This window comes from Mixophyes fleayi, chromosome 1, assembly GCF_038048845.1.
Source record: "Mixophyes fleayi isolate aMixFle1 chromosome 1, aMixFle1.hap1, whole genome shotgun sequence".
Classification (NCBI taxonomy): Eukaryota; Metazoa; Chordata; class Amphibia; order Anura; family Limnodynastidae; genus Mixophyes; species Mixophyes fleayi.
Genome location: NC_134402.1, coordinates 31344917 through 31372665, shown reverse-complemented (window position 1 = coordinate 31372665; position 27749 = coordinate 31344917). Strand labels below are relative to the sequence as shown.

The 27749-nt window shown below is 45.3% G+C and overlaps 1 protein-coding gene across 1 annotated transcript in view; it reads right to left on the bottom strand.

Annotated features, from left to right (window-relative positions):
• Positions 1-27529, bottom strand: part of LOC142120565 (equilibrative nucleobase transporter 1-like) — a 53986-nt gene extending 26457 nt beyond the window's left edge. Inside the window, exons 1-4 of the mRNA XM_075194184.1 lie at positions 27449-27529; positions 8023-8190; positions 5459-5588; positions 4302-4348 (exon numbers count right to left, since the gene is read on the bottom strand). Of these exons, the coding sequence (XP_075050285.1) occupies positions 4302-4348; positions 5459-5588; positions 8023-8188 (343 nt within the window). The 5' untranslated portion in view covers positions 8189-8190; positions 27449-27529. The remainder of the gene's footprint in view (positions 1-4301; positions 4349-5458; positions 5589-8022; positions 8191-27448) is intronic.
• Positions 27530-27749: the final 220 nt, after the last annotated feature.

The following is a 27749-nucleotide window of genomic DNA, read 5'->3' as shown; positions in this document are numbered from 1 at the left end:
TCAGGTATCTCTGCACTCCTGTCTGACTGCCTCCTGAACCACGGTATGCATACTTCTCATTGACTGTGCTGTGTATTGCATACCTTGCTGGACTGTGTTGGTTCTCCTCTGGAGTGTGCTATCCGCTGAGTCTATTGCCATCATTGACTGTGTTATCTTATGCTGGGCTACTTCAAGAGACTTTCTATATTGGCAGTATTGTTCAGTCATTTATACATTTATATTGTGCATATTACTGTGGATCAAAGTCAAGGTGCCCGTGTATATATTGTGTTGCAGTCTCTCCCCGTGCACCTCCTCACATATATATTCAGTAGTACAACTTGCTAGTGGCAGACCACTGACTCCTGTTTACAGTTTCACCTGTTCCAGTATCCTCTCACATAGCAGTGGTACAACTTGCTAACGCAGACCACTGACTCCCCGGATATCTCCACTTGGATTCCATTCCTTCACTCAGACAGCGGTACAACTTGCTATCCGCAGACCGCTGACTCTCATCACCTCCTCGTTTCTGTTGGACATTCCTCCTCACTATAGCAGTGGTACAACTTGCTACCGCAGACCACTGACTACCTTCACGTGTCCTTTGTCCATACAGTTCCTCGTGTATTACTACCTCCATATTGCCAGTGCTGCTAGTCATAGACTTTCCTGAGCATCTCATCATCTGCTATTTCCTGTTCCGTGATCACCCTGCTACCAGAGTACCATATTACCACCTATACTGCTCTGGTAAGCCTATCACCTGGTGATCCCTGGGTAAAGACTCCTAGTGCCCGTGACAGCTAAGAGGGGATGAGACATATCTTGAGATGAGGTTTCATATGTATGAAAGGATGGTTTTTGCTGAGGGCTTTGTAGGTGAAGGTCAGTAGTTTGAATTGGATTGTGCAGGATATGGAGACAAATGAGAACATTGTAGTGAGGGAGATTTGAGGGATGGTGATATCTCTGGGAAGGAGGAGGGTGATAATCTTTTTAGACATGTTGAGTTCTAGGTAGCTTTATGACATTCATGTGGAAATAGCGGTTGATCACATTAGATGGTAGAGAAGGAGAGTGGTCAGGGGACCCCCCCACAAATACTGAAGGGAAGTTGTGCCAGAGGTAGAGATACTGAAGGAAAAGCTGGATGGGTAGGAATCAAACCAGGAGAGAAATGTGCCACAAAGTCTAATGGAGTGAATGATGTGCAGATGAAGAGGGTGATTGAAGGTCTTGAAAGCAGCGGAGAGGTCCAGAAGGATGAATGTAGAGAAGTGACCATTTGACTTTGCTGTAAGTGGATCAATGACCACTTTTAGGAGGGCAATTTGAGTGGAATGTTGAGAGCGGAAATGATTGTAGAGAGTCGAGAAAGGAGTGAGAAGAGAGAACATGAGTGGGGCCGTAGAATGCTGGAGTGATAAGAGTGAAAGCGAGTGAGGCCATAGAGCCCTGGAGTGAGAAGAGAGAAAGCGAGTGAGGACGTAGAACGCTGGAGTGAGAAGAGAAAAAGTGAGCGAGGCCGTAGAGCGCTGGAGTGAGAAGAGAGAAAGCGAGTGAGACTGTAGAGCGCTGGAGTGAGAAGAGAGAAAGCGAGTGAGGCTGTAGAATGCTGAAGAGAGAAAGCGAGTGAGGCCGTAGAGCGCTGGAGTGAGAAGAGAAAAGTGAGCGAGACCGTAGAACGCTAGAGTGAGAAGATAGAAAGCGAGTGAGGCTGTAGAACGCTAGAGTGAGAAGAGAGAAAGCGAGTGAGGCCGTAGAACGCTAGAGTGAGAAGAGAGAAAGCGAGTGAGGCCATAGAACGCTGGAGTGAGAAGAGAGAAAGCGAGTGAGGCCATAGAGCGCTGGAGTCAGAAGAGAGAAAGCGAGTGAGGCTGTAGAACGCTGGAGTGAGAAGAGAGAAAGCGAGCGAGGCCGTAGAACGCTAGAGTGAGAAGAGAGAAAGCGAGTGAGGCCGTAGAGCGCTGGAGTGAGAAGAGAGAAAGCGAGTGAGGACGTAGAGCGCTGGAGTGAGAAGAGAGAAAGCGAGTGAGGCCGTAGAGCGCTGGAGTGAGAAGAGAAAAGTGAGCGAGACCGTAGAACGCTAGAGTGAGAAGAGAGAAAGCGAGTAAGGCCGTAGAACGCTGGAGTGAGAAGAGAAAAGTGAGTGAGGCTGTAGAACGCTGGAGTGAGAAGAGAGAAAGCGAGTGAGGCTGTAGAACGCTGGAGTGAGAAGAGAGAAAGTGAGCGAGGCCGTAGAACGCTAGAGTGAGAAGAGAGAAAGCGAGTGAGGCCGTAGAGCGCTGGAGTGAGAAGAGAGAAAGCGAGTGAGGACGTAGAGCGCTGGAGTGAGAAGAGAGAAAGCGAGTGAGGCCATAGAGCGCTGGAGTGAGAAGAGAAAAGTGAGCGAGACCGTAGAACGCTAGAGTGAGAAGAGAGAAAGCGAGTGAGGCCGTAGAGCGCTGGAGTGAGAAGAGAAAAGTGAGCGAGGCCGTAGAACGCTAGAGTGAGAAGAGAAAAGTGAGCGAGGCCGTAGAACGCTAGAGTGAGAAGAGAGAAAGCGAGTGAGGCCGTAGAGCGCTGGAGTGAGAAGAGAGAAAGCGAGTGAGGACGTAGAACGCTAAAGTGAGAAGAGAGAAAGCGAGTGAGGCCGTAGAGCGCTGGAGTGAGAAGAGAGAAAGCGAGTGAGGACGTAGAGCGCTGGAGTGAGAAGAGAGAAAGCGAGTGAGGCCGTAGAACGCTGGAGTGAGAAGAGAAAAGTGAGAGAGGCCGTAGAACGCTAGAGTGAGAAGAGAGAAAGCGAGTGAGGCCGTAGAGCGCTGGAGTGAGAAGAGAGAAAGCGAGTGAGGCCGTAGAGCGCTGGAGTGAGAAGAGAGAAAGCGAGCGAGGCCGTAGAGCGCTGGAGTGAGAAGAGAGAAAGCGAGCGAGGCCGTAGAATGCTGGAGTGAGAAGAGAGAAAGCGAGCGAGGCCGTAGAACGCTAGAGTGAGAAGAGAGAAAGCGAGTGAGGCCGTAGAGCGCTGGAGTGAGAAGAGAAAAGTGAGTGAGGCCGTAGAACGCTGGAGTGAGAAGAGAAAAGCGAGCGAGGCCGTAGAACGCTAGAGTGAGAAGAGAGAAAGCGAGCGAGGCCGTAGAACGCTAGACTGAGAACAGAGAAAGCGAGTGAGGTCGTAGAGCGCTGGAGTGAGAAGAGAGAAAGCGAGTAAGGCTGTAGAACGCTGGAGTGAGAAGAGAGAAAGCGAGTGAGGCTGTAGAGCGCTGGAGTGAGAAGAGAGAAAGTGAGCGAGGCCGTAGAACGCTGGAGTGAGAAGAGAAAAGTGAGCGAGGCCGTAGAACGCTAGAGTGAGAAGAGAGAAAGCGAGTGAGGCCGTAGAGCGCTGGAGTGAGAAGAGAGAAAGCGAGTGAGGCCATAGAGCACTGGAGTGAGAAGAGAGAAAGCGAGTGAGGCCGTAGAGCGCTGGAGTGAGAAGAGAGAAAGCGAGTGAGGCCGTAGAGCGCTGGAGTGAGAAGAGAGAAAGTGAGCGAGGCCGTAGAACGCTGGAGTGAGAAGAGAAAAGTGAGCGAGGCCGTAGAACGCTAGAGTGAGAAGAGAGAAAGCGAGTGAGACCGTAGAGCGCTGGAGTGAGAAGAGAGAAAGCGAGTGAGGCCATAGAGCGCTGGAGTGAGAAGAGAGAAAGCGAGTGAGGCCGTAGAGCGCTGGAGTGAGAAGAGAGAAAGCGAGTGAGGCCGTAGAACGCTGGAGTGAGAAGAGAGAAAGCGAGTGAGGCCGTAGAGCGCTGGAGTGAGAAGAGAGAAAGCGAGTGAGGCCGTAGAACGTTGGAGTGAGAAGAGAGAAAGCGAGTGAGGCTATAGAACGCTGGAGTGAGAAGAGAAAAGTGAGTGAGGCCGTAGAACGTTGGAGTGAGAAGAGAGAAAGCGAGCGAGGCCGTAGAACGCTAGACTGAGAAGAGAGAAAGCGAGTGAGGTCGTAGAGCGCTGGAGTGAGAAGAGAGAAAGCGAGTGAGGCTGTAGAACGCTGGAGTGAGAATAGAGAAAGCGAGTGAGGCTGTAGAACGCTGGAGTGAGGAGAGAGAAAGCGAGTGAGGCCGTAGAGCGCTGGAGTGAGAAGAGAAAAGTGAGCGAGGCCGTAGAACGCTGGAGTGAGAAGAGAGAAAGCGAGTGAGGCCGTAGAGCGCTGGAGTGAGAAGAGAGAAAGTGAGGAGAGAAAGTGATTCCTCAGGTAGTCATCACTTCATCACGTGAAGCAGTAAATTAACAAAACATGAAAAACAAACATACACCATTATATTATCAGAATATTACGCACAGTTCTTTAAAATCCTTGCACAGACTTACCTGGTGTAGACAGCGCAATTAAAAGGGTGGCCATTGTATAAAGCAGTCTAGAGATTAAACAGAAAGAGAATAGCTAAAATATGAGATGTGTTTTAGCACTGGGACCATAAGCCATTAGGTTTAAGTAATTACATGATAGAAGATGATGACACACTACAAGTGCCAGCATGCTCGTGAGCATAACTGCCTGCTGGCACTGGCACCATGTGCATGATGACAACTGCAGTTCCATGTGTGCAATATAAATGGTACCCCATCATGGAATAATAAGTGTTGCCTCCATCATAAATAATTATTGCCCCCATTAGCAATCAAATATTATTATAGCCTTAATATAAATTATATTGCCCCATAATATTATAATACCATAATATTGTCCCTTATCATAGTGTAAAATAATATTGGCCCCCATAATTTAATTATAAATAAATTTTGCCCCCATAATCAATAATAATGATTACCTCCACAAATCATACGCCAATGGTATCTTCTCTTATATAATGAATGGTAAGATAGCTCAGACAGTGTGCTATTTCAGCAACCTCACCTCCCGCAACCACCTCTTTTTTTTGGGGCTGCTTTCCAGGCGGTTTGGCAAACCACAGCTTGGTATATCTGACGGTTTGTATTTGTATCATTCTAAAAATCGGGATGACGATTTGTAATGTGGTGCTTTGTTTTCTGGCGGTTTCCAGAAGGTTTGGCCTCCCCGGCGGTTTTGAAACCCTCAGGAAGACTGGCCAAATCTGGTGGTCTCATCAAACCACTTTCTAGTAAATCTAGACCCAAGTTTATTCACTTTTGGACAAAAATATGTAAAAGTCTATATATTACAGGTCTAAGTAATACACCTGAAATGACTGATTGGATTATACTCAAGTCTGTCCGGCATAAATACACACTAGTGTCCAGGTTTTCCCTAATTGTTCGACGGTTCCTGAGCCAATCACACTGTCCTCAGCTGCTCCAAAAATGTTAGGCTACCCCGAGATGTTAAATTTGTGTCATTCATTTTTTTTTTTACAGTCCGAGACATGATAACACTGTACAATGTATTTTGCTTTCATGAATTACGTATGAAAGTTTCACTTTTGGTGCCTAGTTGTCCGCTGTGCTCCTCACTAACGCTTATATACTATACCAGGATTCTTACTCACATGGCTATAGAGCGCGTCACTGCAGTTCCAAGGCGATCAAACATGTAGCCACATGGAAGGGCTATAAAACTGTTTGTGGAAGAAGCCACGGTGAATATGGTAGAGAATCGTTCATCCTGAGAAGAGCAACCTATAGAAAAAACATTATAAGGCAAAGAGGTCTTTGATACCTATTCTGCAGGGACACTGTTATCCAGAATCAGTCACCGTTATCATTATAAATGAAATATTCTTTTTTTTTTTACATCAAGAACATTCTTTGTTTATAGAAAACTAAAAAGTTGCAAATGAGATTGTACAAGAGGTCTGCATAAAGAAAAACAACATTTGCAATGTTCTCATTCAAAAGTAAATTAAGTATACATTAAGGTACATAGCAAGGACGATGACAATATGTTACCCAGAAACCCCCTTTTCTCTAATCATGGAACCTTCTAGTCAGTAGGTATATTAAATGTACTATAACAGGTTGTCTGCAGCCTAGAAAATATTTCCATGAGCGTCTGCATAGATTCTGACTTCAACAAAATGGCCGCCATCACTTTTGTCTCTAGTGTAATATGTTTACAGTTTTGTGTCTCGTGCTCTATTGTTTGTCGGACATAGAAAATACAGAAAGTAAATGACCTGCTATCATCTGCAGTCTGATGTGCAGCATTGGGTAAGTGACTATGGGCATGATTCAATAAGGAACTTAAGTAAGAAAACGTAGTCAAATTCTTGCCTAAGTTTTCTGGACAAAACCATGTTACATGTTTTTGCAGGTAGCACACACATACTTGATAGCTCATTTGTACACTGAAATTTAAAGTTGATGTTGTTGATTTTTGTCGTGTAGCACACAAATATCAACTTTAAGTTTCAGTGTACAAATAAGCTATCAAGTATTTGTGTGCTGAATACAACACTACTGCATAATTTCTGTTTTGTATGCAATTCTGAATTGTTTTGCTATGCTGAATGTGTGAACACTGCACAGTACCACTTCTATTTATGTCATTTCCCCTGTTCCCTGACCACTGCCATACAGTGTTCGTCAGTAGGCTCACCGATGGGACATTTTGTGTGCATAGGGTACCAAAGCTTTTTTTTTGCTAAGTTTTAGAAATGTCTTTTTGATATTTGTGCAATAATAAAATATATATTATACAATTATAATTGTAGGCTTTGAGTTTCTTAAACTAATAAGAGCCCTCAAAATTGTTTCTATGAATAACGGAAAAAGTTGCCCTGAAGGTAAAAGGTTTATTATAATCATAGTACCCGATTCATCAAGGCACATATCTGCCGATGTTGAGAGCACCCTACGCGAAATCCCTCTGCGCGTGCCCAGATCGAACCGTACGCCAGTAAACGCAGCCAGAACCGGACCGTACGCCAGTAAACGCAGCCAGAACCGGACCGTACGCCAGTAAACGAGGCCAGAACCGGACCGGACGCCAGTAAACGCAGCCAGAGCCGGACCAGATGCCAGTAAACGCAGCCAGAACCGGACCGGACGCCAGTAAACGCAGCCAGAAACGGACCATACGCCAGTAAACGCAGCCAGAACCGGACCGTATGCCAGTAAACGCAGCCAGAACCGGACCGTACGCCAGTAAACGCAGCCAGAACCGGACCGTACGCCAGTAAACGCAGCCAGAACCGGACCGTATGCCAGTAAACGCAGCCAGAACCGGACCGTACGCCAGTAAACACAGCCAGAACCGGACCGTACGCCAGTAAACGCAGCCAGAACCGGACCGTACGCCAGTAAATGCAGCCAGAACCGGACCGTACGCCAGTAAACGCAGCCAGAACCGGACCGTACGCCAGTAAACGCAACCATGTCCACTCCATCTTCGAGCGCAAAGGACACTAACTACAGCCTACAATTTTGGGGCGTGAAAGGGGCAGGGAAGGGGTGCTTGGCCCTAGTCAATTTACAGTAAGGGCGTGTCAAACCGAATCAAGCTCTGGACATCGTAAAGTTACTTGGTTTTCTGCTGTATCTCTTGCTCCAGCTACAGGGTTAGTCTAAGTCCTGAGTACTAGTGATGACAATCTTGTGTGCATGCTATAACATGTGTTTGAAAATAGGAGCAACTGTAAAAATGTATTTTATGTTTAGTAGATCTAATAAATGTATTTAATAAGGGGCATTGGGAAAAAAACACTTTTTTTTTACTGTTTTAGGATTAATGGCATTATTACAACAGGTGACATTAACTCTGTTTTTGTTCTGTGCATTCTGTTCTTTTGCGATTGTATAATCCACATAGGTATTGGACGTATCCTGCAGTCTTGTGTTGTAGAGCACAGCAGACCTACACCCGAGTTTACCAGCACACGTATCTTCAGATCCGTTCTTTGCTGAACTCAGGAGTGCGCAGAGCCGATTTATGCTCGTTTTTGAACAAGCGCACGTTGTGCTCAGATTGCGCACCTTGATGAATCATGGCCCATAGTGTTGAGAGGGCTGTGAACCCCTTACATGCAATCCCCAAGCTGCCCAAGTAATAGCAGCATCTCAAAGGGTGCTGGACACAGTTCACACATGTACTTTAGCATTTAACAAGACTCACCGGCAGTAGCATTGCTAGTTTGATTTCCAATGTCCAGACACAGATTTTGAAAATACTTTTCATTCTTTAGCACAAACAGAAGGGATGCCCATCCGAAGGTGACCCCCACAAAGCACAGGCATTCTATAAACCCAGTGATCAGGGTCAGCGCACGCTGGCAGCGCATCTCTGTTGGAGATGAGAGAAACTTTAGCAGGACACATAATATGCAGAAAATATACAATAAAAAATAATAATGATATAACTAAAAGTGATAAAAACTAAACCTGTCCAGTAATTCAGCCGGCTCTTCTTCCCACAGTTCCTCCAGGGCTTAAACAAAACAAGAGCAAAAAAATAAATAAATATTTCTGTCCCTTTATGCATATGTTTAATTAATCACTACCTCTCTGTTTGACTCCAGTAGAAAGAATCATACTGTGTGCTAACCTCTCCTCCTACCTTTTACATTCCTCTCAGTGGAGCCTAAGTTGGCTAATGTATGCTCGAGCTCTGCATACGCCCCACTCGTATCACTATATGATCCTGGTCTGATATTGATCAGGAAAGGAAGAGACCTTGCTGGGGAGACAGCGTATGAGAGTAGGTGATGCCCCTGAATTCCCCCACGGTTCCTCCGATGTCTTAAGACCTACGCTATGGGGACCTCAAGCTGACCAGGACAGGACCTGTGAAGTGAAGACTTCTATCTCATAGGCACTGTCACCAGTTCATGAAACCTCACAGAACTCCAGGTACCCATCAATTACACCCCCAATTGTCCCGAGAGCCATGATCCATGACAGCCCTGCGGCTTGCTTCTGGAAAGAAAGGAGAGTGATATTTATACAACCTGGGGTGCAGTTTGCTATCTTTCAAAATTACCACAAACCAACACTCCCCAAAGGTAACAGTAAAAACCTGTCCTCTTCTTAGCAAAACCATTAACCATGATATCTCAGGCAGCCATCATCTAAAATTATGCAGCTCTTAGGCCCACCGACTATGAATGCCCTGTAGCCTACTCTACCTGCAGATCGCCATGAGATTGTTGGAATTCCTATCCAGGCTGGGGTGAAATGTACCTTCTCCTGATACTGCCACAAACCAAAGAAAAACTAAGGCAACAGGGAACATCTGTCTCATCCTGAGCTGACTACAGGCTCACAGTGCCCCATCATACCACACGCACCCACCGACGTCACCTCCACTGTATCGAGAACCATTTTACATAGAAACCGGTTTACGGATTTGTGAACCTACACATCACCCAGGGTCTGACAGTTGGCAGGTAATCTACCTGGACTGTGAGTAGCCACTTATTCCAAACAGGGGCAAATGCAAGCCACCTCAAGCATACAGTGCCCCATGCTGGGAGGAGGTTTCCAGACACTAGGAAACTCCCCCCCCCCCCCCTCGATTTGCCTATGCCAAATATCCACAAAAACTTTAATTTCTACTATGTGCAGCAACAGTGACCTCAATTCAAGCCTGCTCATTGAAATCTGTCATCTTCTAAATCACAGCATTAGAGCAACTACTCCCTGGGAGTACCCATGTTCACAGGTCCACAGACTCTGTAAGGCACTGATAATTACACACCTACAAGTGCTTTGTCCCCATCTTCAGTATTATACCACAGGGAAGACCAGTCATTCTTCATAGAAATGGACACATTTTTAAATGTCCTCCAAAACGGAAAGCATGCAAGAATGAGCTGATAGTTAACTGTAATCAACGGAAGATAATCCTGCAGATATACAGAGATATGCAGCCAAATATAGTACACAAACAGCCAAAGGGGCTTAACTAATCACAAAAAAACCCAAATTGTATTAATACTGAAAAAAATGTGTTAATTCAGTTACATTGCAAATATCTAGTGATGCTAAAAATATTGTAGACAGAGGAGAGAATTCCGACAGATGAAGACGAGCTAGCCACAGCACAAGCCAATCGTCATACGCAACAGTCAACGGTAACGCTCTCCAAGAAAATGTAGAAGAACTAGAAAACAGTAATACAGTAGGAAAATAAATGGAGAGTTGTTAACCTCACTGAGTCATTCAAAGCAAAAGATCTCACATTGTCTTTCTATATGTAAGCCCTTGTTTGTCTCCATGGGTGAATCAGCAAACAGGTCTGATCACCAGTCAATAACACCCTACACTACAGAAAGCGGTACTGGTGATAGTACCCAGATCTCCCCCATCCTGGCTAATATAAACTCCGGGATAACCCAATTTCATACAGTAGGTTATTTAATTTTCAAAATGGTATGCTTTATTTGTCTACCCATATTAATCCTACACATTTTATGCATGCCAATAGCAAAATAGCAAACAAAAATTAATTTTCAGGAGCAGATTTTTTTTTTTTTTTAAGAAATCCTATGTGTAGAATCCTACTTTTTGCTGTTTCAGAAAAGTGGATTGATGGCAAAGCAAGAACCCCAAAGTATTTCGTTATGGTGTTTTTTAAAAAAAAAAAAATACACACATTTGCTTTTAGTTCACTGCAATTTCAATGAGAAAAATACTTTTATGGTCATTTTGGGCAGATTTTCTTTGCCGTGCCAGAAAGCATAAGGAAGTGCTGAGGGGTAATCAGAAGAGTGGTCAAGGTAGCCACAGTCAGAACCAGGAGATCCAAACAGAACCAATTTGTAGAACGGTAGTTGGGAACAGGCAGAAGTCAGAATCAGGACAACAAATCGACTATATCAGAATCATTGAAGAACTGTGGAACTCAAAGCACACAGAACCAGAACCAGACCACAAAGAAAGTGATCAAATACTCTTGCACTAGAGCTATACTAGAGTCTACTTTAAATAGGCAGTCCAAATACAAATCCAGCGGTCAGTGAGGTCATATGACTGCAGACCGCCGATAAGGAACCTTAAAGTCCTGTACCGTTGCCTAGCAATGTGCGCTCAAGCCCAGTCTGGCCGTCAGTGCACCCAAAAGTCGTCTCCCATTGGTAGGCGATGGGCACGCACTGCCAGCATCTGGAAAGAGGGCATCCACCCCTGTGGCAGGTGCCAGACAGTGTGCACATACGACAAGTACTGATCAGGCCATTGATGGATGTACAAAATTTGCAGTTATGTAAATATAATTTCCAGGTCACATTAGACAATGTTGGTTTATTATAGAAAATTTGAAGATTAATATATAGGGGTCTATTTATGACCCCTGTGTGGTAGCCATCAATATGTATTGCTGCAAATTGCAGCGGTAGATAATGAAGCACCGCTGCAATGTACAATGCCCGGGCTGCTTTGGGAGCTCTGGTGTTTACCCCCCTCCTCAACAAAGTAATCTCCCTCTTCACCGGCAGCCTGACGCTGCCAGCGAATGGAGACGGTGCTGTGCGCACAGCGCTTTCTCTGCGAGGGATCCAGTGGAGCCACAGAGGCATCCGGAGATGATGTTACTTTCCTGCAAACAGAGATAAGAGTGGCATTGTGGCTCTTCACGGCTTCTTAAATAGACCCTAGAAACACTTTCCAACGAAACAGTATTGTGATCTGGTTCCCCTTTTAATCCTTTCCTTGACCCTAGTTTTATTTGTTCCTTCAGTGTAACGTTTATTTTTTATGTCAGTGCATAACATCTTTGGAGTGTCAGTTTTGTTAAAGTTTCATGGATTCCCTCAATCACTTCCAATGCATACTTGCCAACTCTCCCGGAATGTCCAGGAGACTCCCGAAATTCAGGTCAGTCTCACGGACTCCCCGGGAGAGCTGGCAAATCTCCTGCATCCCGCTACTGCCATCCCAAAATGACGCGATTTGCGGTGAATTACGTAATTTAGGCCCCGCCCCTGCTACAAAACAACATTTACACATTTGCCCACTTCACACCCCTCTCCTGGAAAAAAAACCAACTCGCCCAAAGTAGGCAAGTACGCTGTAACGTAATTACTCAGTGGCGCACACTCTGCGCTCTGATAGTGTTAACTATTTTAGCTTCCACACTTGCATTTAAAGGCTTAACACAGCCAAGCAATCTATCTCTTCTAAACAGACTGTGGATTTGTTTAGAGCAATGATGACAACTTATTTAATTGCAATTTAATAACAAAAAATAGGATATAATGCTTACAGAATATAAAACCAATTAATGCAGATGATATATAACATGCAACAAAAACAATTCTAAAAGAAAAGGAGAAAAAACAGAATAAACACTTACAATCAAGATATATATCCGATGCTTGGAACTGGCAGGAAAGATTTGATTGTGTCTGCAAAAGACTGACCTGGTGACCTGGTCTTTTTAAAGACTCCTTCTCACTTCCAACCCCCCACCCTCCTGTTTGTCTATCAGTCTGTGATTGGTCAGATGTACAAATAAGACTTTTACAATCTCACCTTCACAACTCCTTTGTTAATCCCCAATGAATATTCCCTGCATGACAGAGATCTTTATTCAGTGTATGAATATATGTTTGGTTACTATTAAAATGAATGATAGGAGGTACATTTAGGAGGAATTAGATTTTTCCTAAATAAGTTAAAGGGGCAGTCATGTGCGTTCAGATCACATGTTCCCTTTGTGTGTGGATGGCAGCCCCCTCTGAGCTGGAGTCCTGATGTCTTGGTAGGTGTGAATAGTTACTCCAGTTATCAGACATCACTCACAGCAGGAGCTCCTTCAAGTCACACCAGAGGTGACAAACGTATCTCATAGTTGAAGTTGCATGCCATTATACACCACAGCACCCTACATGACATATACAGAAAACAGGGACCCATGACACAACATGATACAGAAAGAACAAAAAAATTAAGAATAAAAAAAGCAAAAACACATACACACAGGTAACATGGTAACGCAAATCAAATTATATCAGGCACAATGGGGTCTATTTAACAAGCATTTTTCCTGTGGTAAACCCCCGAAAACAACAGTTTTCGGGGGTTTACCGTGAAATCACTATGTACCATTGAAGCATCGCAGCAGATATCTGCTGCTTTGCATTTCCTATCGTTTTTCTGAGCACTCCCCATAACAGTGTATGGGAAGTGCTCAGAACCGCTATGTATGAAAGTTTAATTAGAGAAACTTTTCTCTTTTTTTACATGTTAATGTACGCCATCTGAAGCTGGCGCTATCTGAAGCTGGCGTACATTAACATATCTGAAAACTTTCGCGCTGTCCAGCTCTGCTCTGAAGAGCAGAGCTGGACAGTGCATGTGTGGAGGGATCAGTTGATCCCTCCCTGTCAATCATCCTGCAGTTTGCCGGCCAGGATGTTACTGCGCATGCACCAACTATTCGGTCGGTGCATGCGCACTAAAAAAAAGACAAAAAAAAGACAAAAAAAAAAGAGAAGATCACCGCAGCCTTGAAAAATGAGAAAAGACTGCGATGATCAGGTGAGTCACTTCTCAGGGACAGCAAGTTATCGGCACTGCTGTCCCTGAGAAGTTTTTTAATACATAGCCATTACTTTTCAATCCTTATCAAGGAGATAAGGATTGAAAAGTATCAAGTCAAAAAAACGAAGGGTCATAAATAGACCCCTAAGAGTGAAAGTAATGGTAGAAATTAGGGATGAGCGGGCTCGGATTCTCGCAATCCGAACACCCCCGAACAGTGCGGATCCGAGCCCGATCCGAGCACTGTTCGGGTATTCCCGCCGATCGCAAAACTGAAAACGAGGCTTAACGTCAAAATCCCGCCGTCGGATTCTTTATATTCCCCGCTTGCCGCCGCCATCTTCACTCGGGCATTGATCAGGGAAGAGGGAGGGTGTGTAAGGTGTCCTCTGTCCTGCTCTTTCTCGTGGTGCTGTCCTGTGCTGTGTCCTGCTCAGTCCAGTGGTGCTGTGTCCTGTGCTCTGTCCTGCTGAGTCCAGTGGTGCTGTGTCCTGTGCTCTGTCCTGCTGAGTCCAGTGGTGCTGTGTCCTGTGCTCTGTACTGCTGAGTCCAGTGGTGCTGTGTCCTGTGCTCTGTCCTGCTGAGTTCAGTGGTGCTGTGTCCAGTGCTCTGTCCTGCTAAGTCCATTGGTACTGCAATATAACTACGTTCACTGTTCCTGCAGTATATAAGTCCATTGGTACTGCAATATAACTATGTTCACTGTTCCTGCAGTATATAAGTCCACTGGTACTGCAATATAACTACGTTCACTGTTCCTGCAGTATATAAGTCCATTGGTACTGCAATATAACTACGTTCACTGTTCCTGCAGTATATAAGTCCATAGGTACTGCAATATAACTACGTTCACTGTTCCTGCAGTATATAAGTCCATTGGTACTGCTGTATAACTCCAGTCCAGTGGTATTGTCCTGTGCCGCATATAATTTTTAAAGGCTTTGACGAGTGTGTTTGGTTTAGGGGTACGCTCTCTTGTGCTGCATATAATGGAGAACCAAAATTTGGAGGATAAAGTAGGGAAAGATCAAGAACCACTTCATCCTCATGCTGAAGCTGCTGCCACTAGTCATGACATAGACGATGAAATGCCATCAACGTCGTCTGCCAAGGCCGATGCCCAATTTCATAGTAGAGGGCATGTAAAATCCAAAAAGCCAAAGGTCACTAAAATGATCAAAAAAAAAGAAATTGAAATCATCTGAGGAGAAACGTAAACTTGCCAATATGCCATTTAAGACACGGGGTGGCAAGGAACGGCTTAGGCCCTGGCCCGTGTTCATAACTAGTGGTTCAGCTTCACCCAAGGATCTAAGCCCTCCTCCTCCCCCCCCCTCTAAAAAATTAAGCTGTCATCAACAACACAGCAAACAACTCTGCCTTCTAAAGAGATGTCATCACAAATCCCCAAGGCGAGTCCAAGGGTGTTGGTGGTTGCGAAGCCTGACCTTCCCATCACTGTACGGGAAGAGGTGGCTCCTTCCACCATTTGCAGCACGCCCTCTGCATATGCTGGAAGGATCACCCACAGTGCAGTTACAGATTTGGCTAATGAAGGTGTCAATGTTGTACACCGGGAGGATGATATTGATGTAGCTGGCACTGAGGAGGAACTTGACGAGGAGGATGCTGATGTGGTTATCTTAAATGAGGCACCAGGGGGGGAAACAGTTGTTGTCCATGGGATGAAAAAGCCCATCATCATGCCTGGGCAGAAGACCAAAAAATCCACCTCTTCGGTCTGGAATTATTTCTATCCCAATCCGGACAACAATTGTATTGCCATATGTAGTTTATGTAAAGCTGCAATAAGCAGGGGTAAGGATCTTGGCCACCTAGGGACATCCTCCCTTCTATGTCACCTGAAGACCCTTCATAATTCAGTGTTTAGTTCAGGAACTGTGGCTAGGACCGTCAGCAGTCCAGGGACACCTAAATCCCTTGGTCCTGTTGTATCCACACCAGTAACACCCTCCTCGTCAGTTTCCTCCACGATCTCGATCAGAGATAGTCCTGCAGGCCATGTCACCGGCATGACTGAGTCCTCTTCAATCCGGGATTCTTCCAGAGGTTCCTGCAGCGGTACGCCTACTATTGCCGCTGCTGCTGGGAGTCGGTCATCTTTCCAGAGGGGAAGTCATAAGACCGCTACGTCTTTCACTAAACAATTGACCGTACAACAGTCGTTTGCCATGAGCACGAAGTACGACAGCAGTCATCCTATAGCAAAGCGGATAACTGCATCCTTGACAGCTATGTTGGTGTTAGACGTGCGTCCGGTGTCCGCCATCAGTGGAGTGGGATATAGACGGTTGATGGAGGTATTGTGTCCCCGGTACCAAAACCCGTCTAGATTCCAATTCACTAGGCAGGCGATACCCGGGATGTACAGAGAAGTACGAAAAAGTGTCCTCTGAAAAATGCGGTTGTACCCACTGTCCACTTAACCACGGACATGTGGACAAGTGGTTCAGAGCAAACTAAGGACTATATGACTGTGACAGCCCACTGGGTGTTACGATTCCTAGTAAACTCAGCAAGCAGCCACGGAAGTATAATACAAATGTCTTTACTCCAGCAAAATATATAAGCAAGGATTCAGTTCCAGGAACATGCAGGTTTTCATAAACAGGTATAACTCCCAACATAAACATAAACAGGTGTGGCAGGAAGGTACACAGAAATAACAGGTTCCACAGAATGCTAATATAGTTTGAATGCAGGGATAAGAATGGTGAGTTACCCAATTCCAGGATGCAAAAGTCTTGTCCAGGAAGCAAACAGAGTCCAGGCAAAGTAAATGTCACAAGCAAACTTGCATAGTCCGGTAATCAGGCCAAGGTCTAAGGTAACGAGAGGTCAAGCAGTATCCAGGCAAGGTTCGGGGTCACAAGCAGACAAGCATAAACGGTAAACAGGCAAAGGTCTCAACGGGAGATAAAATATCAGCAGAATCAAACTGGAACAGGGGGGGGGACCTAGCAGCAGCCAGGTATACAAGGATGAACTGCACAGAGCACAGCTTGAGGCAGGTATTTAAAGCAGTGCGATAGGTGCAGTTCTAATTAGGCATAATGCAAGGTGATTAACTCCTTCAGGTATGTAGAAAAGTTCAGGAACAGAACAGCAGCACCTCTGGTGGTATAAGGTACTGCTGCTAGATACAAATAACAGGCAGAGTTGTAACACTGGGTAGATGCATCGCCTTCCGCAGCAACAGCAGCAGCTGCATCAGTAGCAGCATCTCCGAAAAGCCTGCTTGTTCCAAGGCAGGCAACGTTGTGTATCACCGGTTTCAGTAAGAGGCACAACGCTGAAAACCTCTTAGAGAAACTGAGGGAAATCATTTCGCAGTGGCTTACCCCACTTACACTCTCCTGCGGATTTGTGGTGTCGGACAACGCCAGTAACATTGTGCGGGCATTACATATGGGCAATTTCCAGCACGTGCCATGTTTTGCCCACACAATAAATTTGGTGGTGCAGCATTACCTGAAAAGTGACAGGGGTATGCAGGATATACTTGCGGTGTCCCGCAAAATTGCTGGACACTTTCGGCATTCTGGCACTGCCTACCGCAGACTTGAGCAACATCAGAAAAGCCTGAACCTGCCCTGCCATCACCTCAAACAAGAGGTTGTGACGCGCTGCCAGCTTGAGTCAGGTGATTCCCCTGATCAGGCTGTTGCAGAAGCAGCTGGAGAAAGTGAGGGAGGAGCTGGTAAACCATTGCGATTCCACAAAGCATGTAGCTCTTGTGGATGAAGCCCTTTGTACGCTTTGCCAGGATCCGAGGGTGGTCACTCTTTTAAAGTCAGAGGAATACATTCTGGCCACCGTGCTCGATCCTCGGTTTAAAGCGTATGTTGTGTCTCTGTTTCCGGCGGACACAAGTCTACAGCGGTGCAAAGACCTGCTGGTCAGAACATTGTCATCTGAAGAGAACCGTGACATGGCAACAGCTCCTCCTTCATTTTCTTCCACACCTGTGGCTGTGAGATTTTATAAACGACCCGCTGGCGGGGATGCAGAGAACATCTGGTCCGGACTGAAGGACCTGCCAACCATTGCTAACATGTCTACTGTCGCTGCATTGGATGCTGTCACCATTGAAAAAATGGTGGAGGATTACTTTGCTGACACCATCCAAGTAGACATGTCAGACAGTCCTTACTTTTACTGGCAGGAAAAAAAGGCACTTTGGAAGCCCCTGTATAAACTGGCTCTATTTTACCTGAGTTGTCCCCCCTCCAGTGTGTACTCCGAAAGAGTTTTTAGTGCAGCGGGTAACCTGGTCAGTGAGCGGCGAAGGAGGTTGCTTCCGCAAAATGTTGAGAAGATGATGTTCATAAAAATGAATTATCAATTCTTCAATCAAGACCAGCAATGGCCTCCAGAGACTACAGAGGGACCTGTGATTGTGGAGTCCAGCGGGGACGAATTGATAATGTGTGAGGATGAGGAAGTACACACTGAAGGGGGCGAGGAATCAGAGGATGAGGATGAGGACGACATCTTGCCTCAGTAGAGCCAGTTTACATTGTACAGGGAGAGATGAATAGCTTTTTTTGTGTGGGGGCCCAAACAAACCAATCATTTCAGCCACAGTAATTTGGTAGGCCCTGTCGCTGAAACGATTGGTTTGTTAAAGTGTACATGTCCTTTTTCCGCAAAATAAGGGTGGGTGGGAGGGCCCAAGGACAATTCCATCTTGCAACTCTTTTTTTTCTTTGCCAGCTCGTTTTGTGGGGGTCCAAACGAACCAATCATTTCAGCCACAGTTTTGTAGGCCCTGTCGCTGAAATGATTGGTTTGTTAAAGTGCGCATGTCCTATTTCACCAACATAAGGGTGGGTGGGAGGGCATTATGTGCTCTTTGGGGCCTAGTTTTTCAAACTGCCATCCTGTCTGCCACTGCAGTGCCCCTCCTAGATGGGCCACGTTTTTGTGCCACCCACTTGTGTCGCTTATCTTAGACATCCAGCTACCTCGGTGCAACCTTTTGGCCTAAAAACAATATTGTGAGGTGTGAGGTGTGAGGTGTTCAGAATAGACTGGAAATGAGTGAAAATGAATGTTATTGAGGTCAATAATAGCGTAGGAGTGAAAACAAACAAAAAAACAGGATTTTAGTAGTTTTTATGCTTTTTTAAAAAAAAGATCAGAACCCAAAACCCAAAACCCAAAACCTTGAGGGGGTGTTTTGGCAAAACCCATTAGAACCCAAAACCTTAAGGTAATCAGAACCCAAAACCCAAAACCCCAAAAGTGGCCGGTGCACATCCCTAGTAGAAATTAAGGATGAGCGCACTCAGATTCCTGGAATCCGAGCCTCCCCGAACATTGCGGATCCGAGTCAGATCCGAGCACTGTCCGGGTATTCCCGCCGATTCCGAAACTTAAAATGAGGCTCTGAGTCATAATCCCGATGTCGGATCTCGCGATACTCGGAACCTTTAAATTCTCCGCTTGCCGCCGCCATCTTCACTCGGGCATTGATCAGGGAAGAGGGAGGGTGTGTTAGGTGGTCCTCTGTCCTGCTATTTCTCGTGCTGTGCTGTGCTGTGCTCTGTCCTGCTGAGTCCAGTGGTGCATCAGTCCAGTGCTCTGTCCTGCTGAGTCCAGTGGTGCTTTTGCCAGTGCTCTGTCCTTGCTGAGTCCAGCGGTGCTTTTGTCCTGTGCTTTGTTCTGCTAAGTGCATATTTATTTTAAAAGTATTAAAAATTCTTCCATAAAAAGAAAATAAAAAAAAAAATTCTACAAAAATCCTTTTAAAAAAATATAAAAAAAAAAATCAAAAAAGTCCTTGCTGAGTCCAGTGGTGCATCAGTCCAGTGCTGTGTCCTTGCTGAGTCCAGTGGTGCATCAGTCCAGTGCTGTGTCCTTGCTGAGTTCAGTGGTGCATCATTCCAGTGCTCTGTCCTTGCTGAGTCCAGTGGTGCATCAGTCCAGTGCTCTGTCCTTGCTGAGTCCAGTGGTGCATCAGTCCAGTGCTGTGTCCTTGCTGAGTCCAGTGGTGCATCAGTCCAGTGCTCTGTCCTTGCTGAGTCCAGTGGTGCATCAGTCCACTGCTCTGTCCTTGCTGAGTCCAGTGGTGCATCAGTCCACTGCTCTGTCCTTGCTGAGTCCAGTGGTGCATCAGTCCAGTGCTCTGTCCTTGCTGAGTCCAGTGGTGCATCAGTCCAGTGCTGTGTCCTTGCTGAGTCCAGTGGTGCATCAGTCCAGTGCTCTGTCCTTGCTGAGTCCAGTGGTGCATCAGTCCACTGCTCTGTCCTTGCTGAGTCCAGTGGTGCATCAGTCCACTGCTCTGTCCTTGCTGAGTCCAGCGGTGCTTTTGTCCTGTGCTTTGTTCTGCTAAGTGCATATTTATTTTAAAAGTATTAAAAATTCTTCCATAAAAAGAAAATAAAAAAAAAAAATTCTACAAAAATCCTTTTAAAAAAATCTAAAAAAAAAAATCAAAAAAGTCCTTGCTGAGTCCAGTGGTGCATCAGTCCAGTGCTCTGTCCTTGCTGAGTCCAGTGGTGCATCAGTCCAGTGCTCTGTCCTTGCTGAGTCCAGTGGTGCATCAGTCCAGAAACTGAGGGAAATAATCTCTCAGTGGCTTAACCCACTTAGACTCTCCTGTGGATTTTGTGGTGTCAGACAACGCCAGTAACATTGTGCGGGCATTACATATGTGCAATTTCCTTTGTGGCTCCATTATCCCAATTAAAAGGATTTTTACCTGTTGGTGTAATGATGTTATAAACACTACACTTGAAAGCTTGAGCCTTTAAATGAAAAAGTCACTCTTCATTGCACGAAGATTTGCAACAGGGACAGTTTTTTTGTTCACAAAGTCAACAAATAACACTTCGACGCTGTCTGTCTTTGACATACTTGATGGGATCTCAATGATGAATGCTCTGTACCATGGTCGTCAAAAACAAGAGGTAGTGACGCGCTCGAACTACACCCTCTATATGCTGCAGAGGATGTAGGAGCAGCCATATGTGCAGTGGAATTCAGACCAGTTGAGGGTGATATATTGTGGCCCCGGTACCAAATTGGGTACCGGGGCAACTCCACTACGCAGTCCACATAGATGCGTATCAGATATTAAACTACATTCACTGTTGCTGCTGTACCCAAAAATAGGTACTGCAATTCCAAACTACGTTCACTGTTGCTGCTGTACCAAAATATAGGTACTGCAATTCCAAACTACGTTCACTGTTGCTGCTGTACCAAAAAATCAAATATTGTACCTAAAGTCAATATTGTGAGGTGTGAGGTGTTCCGAATAGACTGGAAATTAGTGGAAATGATTGTTATTGAATGTTATTGAGGTTAATAATAGCGTAGGAGTGAAAAATAAACAAAAAACTTGATTTTAACCCTTTTTATGCTTTTTTAAAAATAAATCAGAACCCAAAACCCTAAATCAGAACCAAAACCTTTCGTCAGGTGTTTTGACAAAACAAATCAGAACCCAAAACCTCAAACTAATCAGAACCCAAAACCCAAAACACTAAAAGTGCCCGGTGCACACCCCTAGTAGAAATCAGCGAGAAGTAGCCCGAAGCTTAAGAAAACAGGGCCAGGGAGCAGGCCAAAAGGATGTAAGGAAAGGGGGAGACACAAATAGGGTGGTACTAACTGGGGGAGAGAGCCGGGACAAGGGAGTTAGGAGGAGGACTGATAGACTTGAATACAGAAATGAATCTTAAGGGCACGCTTGAAGCCTTTGAGTTTAACATAAGGCATAGTACAAGGTGCAGTGAGCCGGTTATGTAAGTCCACAGGACAAGAGGGAGCCAGTTAAAAGTCCAAACTAAGTGGAGCAACAGTGCGGTTAAAGGTGGGAATACAAGCAGTATAAGCGGAGTCAACAATTCATGTTAAAGCTGCAGTAAGCAAAATAAGTGTGCGAATCAGATCAGTAGGGAGTGTCCAGGCAGCTGACAATGCAGGTGGTGGAGGAAATCAGAGCTCACGGCTGATTGTGAAATGTTGTCCTTATGTAGCAGTGTTTGCAGGTAGAAGGTTCACCTCCTGTTCTCCTCTTGTTCATCTCTTACTATAGTAACTAAATTAGTTAATACACTTGTAAAAATCCTCTCTTAGAAGAATCCTCACTAGCTAACAGCCTCAAGGTTATAGTTGTTTATGATTGGTTTATAGAAACTATGCAAAAACAGTACTAGACCATACCTGCCAAGTCTTCTGGAATGTTCTGGAGACTCCTGAATTCCGGGTAGGTCTCCCAGAATCCCGGGAGAGCTGGCAATTCTCCCACATCTGCCAACTTCACTAGTGAAGTGGTCAGATTAGAGGCGGCATGACATTCTTGGAGAATCACATCATTTTGACCCTGCCCCCATTGATGTAATGCCTGTTTTTTTTTTTTTACAACTATGAAAAGATTCAAAACAGGCATTATGTCCACCCATACACCCCTTCTGTCGTCTAGGAACTCCCGGTGTAACCAACATAAAGTTGGCAAGTATGTACTAGACATGTAGCACACAAATACTTGATAGCTTATTTGTACACTGAAATTTAAAGTTGATATTTGTGTGCTACTTTAAAAAACAGTCAGTATTTAACCTATGTCCAATACAGAATACTAATTTGCACCCCTTGCATTGTAACATGGTTTTGTCCAGGAGACTGAAATAAGATGTTTCTTAAGTTAAGATCCTTAATGAATCAGGCCCAAAAACATTAAACCGCAAATATGAATTACTTTATGAATATTATAAATGAAGAATATGTATTTTGTAATAAGATTTACATTTTTTGACAAATTAGATTGGTTGTGCCCCCTTCATCACACGGTGCCCCCTCCTTCATCACACAGTGCTTCCTTGTCACACGCTGCCCCCCTCTCCTCCATCACATGCTGCTCCCCTTTCCTCATCCACATTGCTGGCCCCATCTCCTCCATCATATCCTCCTGGGGGGGGCAGGATGGCACAGTGATGAAGGGGGGTGGGGCAGGGTGGCACAGTGTGATGAAGGGGAGTCAGATGAAGGGGTGGGAGCAGCATGGAGGGTGCAGTGTGATCATAAGCGGGCACAGTGTGGTGATGAAGGAGATCAGTAATGTATGTGACATGGCACAGGGGGCTTGTGGTAATGTGTGTGTGATGGCTCAGGGGGCTTGTGGTAATGTGTGTGTGATGGCTCAGGGGGCTTGTGGCAATGTAGTGGGAAGTAGGTGGTGGCTAATAAATGAGTGCACTTTTTTTTGTGGGGTGATGCTGGGGTGATGCTGGGATGATTTAATAGTGGGGACTATTAATTTAAGATGGGGTGGTTCGGGGGTGAGTTTGGGGAGAATGAGGTCTCTTTATTAAATGTGACTATGAATTATTTAATGTCAGTGGTGGTTGCGGGAAATAGGTATATTTATGAAATGTAAATACTATTAATTTATTGCTGGGGAGGGAAATAGGTTTATTTATTAAATTGGGATACTATTATTTTTATGTTGGGGTTGGAGGAAGGCCTAATTATTACTCGTGGCTGCTATTGATTTAACACTGGGGCTGGTTGGAATTTTCTAAATGTACCCATTTTTTTTCAAATAGGGACTCCAACATTCCAGGACCCAGACAAGCTGCAACTAAAGAAACCAGCAGTCACAGGTGGTGAAAGTGACAAGAACAGGTAGGAGAAAGCAGGAGAGCCTGTCAAATGTTCTGATTCTAGTGGGACAGTGCCAATTTTTGGTGACTGTTCTGTCCAATGTAAGGGGCAGGCCAAGTCTGTGAACTCTTTATATACACACTGATGTGAATGAGTTCTCTGTACAGCGCTGCGGAATCAGTGGCGCTATATAAATAAATGGTGATGATGATGATACACACTGCATTCTTTATATACTACACTATGGTACTAGCTGTCTTTCGTAGGCTTACCACACCCCCTCTTGTGGTTTGGTTACACCTCTCAATTGGCTGGACACACCCCTTGTGGTGGGCCTCTACCATTATATTTCCCCCTGTGAATGTGAATTGGGGCACTTATGTGAGGCATAATATAAATTGGGGGCATTACTGTGATATAATATGAACTGGGGACTCTACTATGTGGTATGCAGGGCCGCCGAGAGGGGGGGTAAAGCGGGTACTAATTACCCGGGCATGTCAGGGGGCCCGGGCCCTCGCGCTGACAATTTTTGGTCGTTGGTGGGGGGAGCAGGGTCGTTAAAAAAAAAACATACTCACGTGATTGCTGCGCCAGCGTCCCTCCTCTATGCTGCTCTGTGCTCCATTGCTCCAGGCTGACTGAATGCCGGGTGTGACATCATCATGTCACGCCCAGCATTCAGTCAGTCTGGAGCAATGGAGCACAGAGCAGCAGAGAAGAGAAGAAAGAAGAGAGAAGTAAAGGTAAGTGAAGGGAGGAAAACGGGGGGGGGGGGGTTAAAAAAATGGGGGGGGGCAGCATGACACAGAGAGGTTAAAGAAAGGAGGGACAATAGCAGCATGACACAGAAGGGTTAAAGAAAGGAGGGACAATAGCAGTATGACACAGAGGGGTTAAAAAACGAGGGACAAGCAGCATGACACAGAGGGGTAAAATAAAAGAGGGACAAACAGCATGGCACAGGGGGTTAAAAAAAGAGGGACAAGCAGCATGGCACAGGGGATTAAAGAAAAGAGGGACAAGCAGCATGGCACAGGGGGTTAAAGAAAGGAGGGACAATAGCAGCATGGCACAGAGGGTTAAAGAAAAGAGGGACATTAGCAGCATGGCACAGGGGGTTAAAGAAAGGAGGGACAATATCAGCATGGCACAGAGGGTTAAAGAAAAGAGGGACAATAGCAGCATGGCACAAAGGGTTAAAGAAAGGAGGGACAAGCAGCATGGCACAGGGGGTTAAAGAAAGGAGGGACAATAGCAGCATGGCACAGAGGGTTAAAGAAAAGAGGGACAATAGCAGCATGGCACAGAGGGTTAAAGAAAAGAGGGACAATAGCAGCATGGCACAGGGGGTTAAAGAAAGGAGGGACAAGCAGCATGGCACAGGGGGTTAAAGAAAGGAGGGACAATAGCAGCATGGCACGGGGGTTAAAGAAAAGAGGGACAAGCAGCATTGCACAGGGGGTTACAAAAAGAGGGACAAGCAGCATGGCACAGGGGGTTAAAGAAAAGAGGGACAAGCAGCATGGCACAGGGGGTTAAAGAAAAGAGGGACAAGCAGCATGGCACAGGGGGTTAAAAAAAAGAGGGACAAGCAGCATGGCACAGGGGGTTAAAGAAAGGGGCAAAGGCAGCATGGAGGGCACAGTGTGATCATAAGGGGGCATAGCGTGGTGATGATAAAGGGGCACAGTAATGTGTGTGTGATGGCACGGAGCTTTTGGCAATGTAGTGTGTGTGAGGTAGATGGTGGCTAATTAATGGCTGCTATTTTGTTTGCGGGGTAATGGGAATACTATTTTAATGTTGGGGCTGGAGGAAGGCCTAATTATTAATCATGGATGCTATTGATTTAACGGTGGGGCTGGCTGTAATTTTCTAAATGTAGCCATTTTTTTTCCAAATAGGTCCTCCAACATTCCAGGATCCAGACAAGCCGCTACTAAAGAAACCAGCAGCCACATGTGGTAAAAGTGAGAAGAACAGGTAGGACAGAGCAGCATAGTGTGTGAAATGTTGTGATTCTAGTAGGGACAATGGCAATGTTTGGTGAGCCCAGTGGGCGCAGGCCAAGACTGAACTCTTTCTGTACACACTGTATTCTTCCTATACTACACAAGGGTGCTAGATGTCCTGAAAGTCAGGAGTGCTTGGACAAATGTCACGCTCCGGGGAATTCAGGACCTACTGATTTTATTGTGCTAGCCACGCCCCAATGGCGCATTGCCACGCCCCCAATTGTGTGACTATATCCATGATTTTTTTTTTTGCTTACTCAACTATAAGGGGGGGCCCCATGAATTTGTTGTACCGGGGCCCTGAATTCCTCTTGGCAGCCCTGTGGTATGTTATGAATTGTGGGCAGGACTATTTACCACAGTATTTACTGGGCCTCTAATATGAGGGCACAACTATGAGACACTATGAGGTCACTGTCCTGAAAGTCAGGACTGCTGGGACATATGTCACGCTCCGGCGAGCGGACACTGCACACTTCTGCCAATGATGTATACAGCAATGCAGGTTTTTTTTCTGTAGGAGGGTGGCCTAGCGCTTTTCACCTACTAGACACGCCCAATGACACACAGACATGCCCCCAACTGTATGACCACTCCCACTTTTGCCTAGCAGGGCAATTTTTTTTGCCATGCTCAATAAAAGGGAGGGGGGGGGGGGAGGGCATGAACTTGCTCTGAATTCCTCTTGGCAGCCCTGTGGGGCCAAATTCATCTTTGGTCATAAGTTCCTTTGCATGTTGTAACTTGCGTGGAATAATACTGTGCGTGCTGAGAAACGGACTTTATGTCAATTATCAATTTCTTGCAATCAGTGTCTGAACGCAAGTAACACAACTGCCTACGACTTGAAGGATGGAATGTGGGAGGGAATAGGTGGATGAACGTAGGCAATGTACAGCAAGGTGTGCCAATGGAGATCATCATCATCATCATCACCACCATTTACTTATATAGCGCCACTGATTCCACAGCACTGCACAGAGAACTCATTAACATCAGTCCCTGCCCATTTGGAGCTTACAGTCTAAATTCCCTAACACAGACAGAGACACAGACACACACACACACACACACACACACACAGCCTATGGTCAATTCTGTTAGCAGCCAATTAACCTACTTGTATGTTTTTGGAGTGTGGGAGGAAACCGGAGCACCCGGAGGAAACCCACGCAAACACAGGGAGAACATTCAAACTCCTCACATATAAGGCCATGGTCAGGAATTAAACCCATGACCCCAGTGCTGTGAGGCAGAAGTGCTAACCACAGTTACAACAATGTTCCTAGCTGTTTATACAACAAACACAGAAACATTGCACAATAGAACAATAGATGGATAAGGATAGATTTAACCAGACACTGAATAGAATGTGGAAAGTATATATACTGTTTTCTAGATTATTTACCAACAAAACAGTATGAAGAGTCCTATCTTGAGCCTTACACAATAGAACAATGCATGGTTCCTTAATCCAGAGTAGAGTGTAAGGTGTATTATGTTTTTTAATTGTTTACACATTGGTACTGAAGAAACAATATGTTATCTTATTAAACAGTACATTCTAAGATACATTTTCTTAACAGTATATTCACTACACCCAGACAGACCTCTTAGAATACAGAAGACTTATCTCTTGCAGGTATTGGAGAGCTGGTTCAAAGATAGGTGGTGATGATGATGATGACCATCAGCACCACTATATAGCAGTGTTTGTAGGCTTGTGGTTATATTGTATCAAGTCACAGCTGTAAGCTGCAGGTTATATATCTTCTGATACAACTAGATTGTCCTGGTATGTGTGTAACTTGCTAGTCACACTGTAACATACATATGCTATAAGCCTTTGTGGCCTGCCCCTGCACTTATCTGTCTGTGGGATATGTATGATCTGTGAAAGATTGTAAATGTAAAAGACTTTCTTTAAGTATCTATTTTTTTTCTTTTTTAAAGTATCTAGTTTTTTGGGAAAAGACGATACCCTGTACCTGAGCGTGTCATGTCTGGGAACCCCGGGCCTGAGCTTTCCTAAAGTGTGTATATTGTGTGTCTGTCATTTGTGTGTCTCTTCCCTCACCGTCCTTAACCATTTGCAGCCATTATCCACTTTTCCTCTTGCTCTGTACAACCTCCGGACACTTCCACTTCTCCCTATTCACCACTTACTTTCCTCCTCTTCTGCTGAACATCACACATCGCACCAGTTAACCATTCATTCTGGTCTCTGTTCATACCTGTTTCCCTTGGTTTTACTCCCTGCAATTACTTGCTGGTCTGCATTGAGCATGCACACACCTGTTTTTTCTAAACTTTCTGCATTCACTTGATTGGCTAATTGCCTTTCAGCTCTGTCTATTTAAAGCACCCGCCTTCTTACCTGGGTGCCAGATCTTCAGGTCTCCTTACCTGTTAGGATGGCGCCTCCTCTGGCGCCTGCTTATTGCTTCCACCTTGTTATTCGTGTATCTGACTGCCTTTCTGCCATCTACTCTTAAATGCTTTCATGCGTTCTCAAAATTAGCATTGCTAAATCCGAGCTCATTGTCTTCCCTCCTTCCACATCCTCATCCCATCTTGATCTCTCTATCTCTGTTAACAACACCACCATCTCTTCTATTTACCAACTCCGCTGTCTGGGCGTCATCCTTGACTCTTCTCTCTCCTTTGCCCCCCACATTCAATCTCTAGCCCAATCCCAGTCTCTATT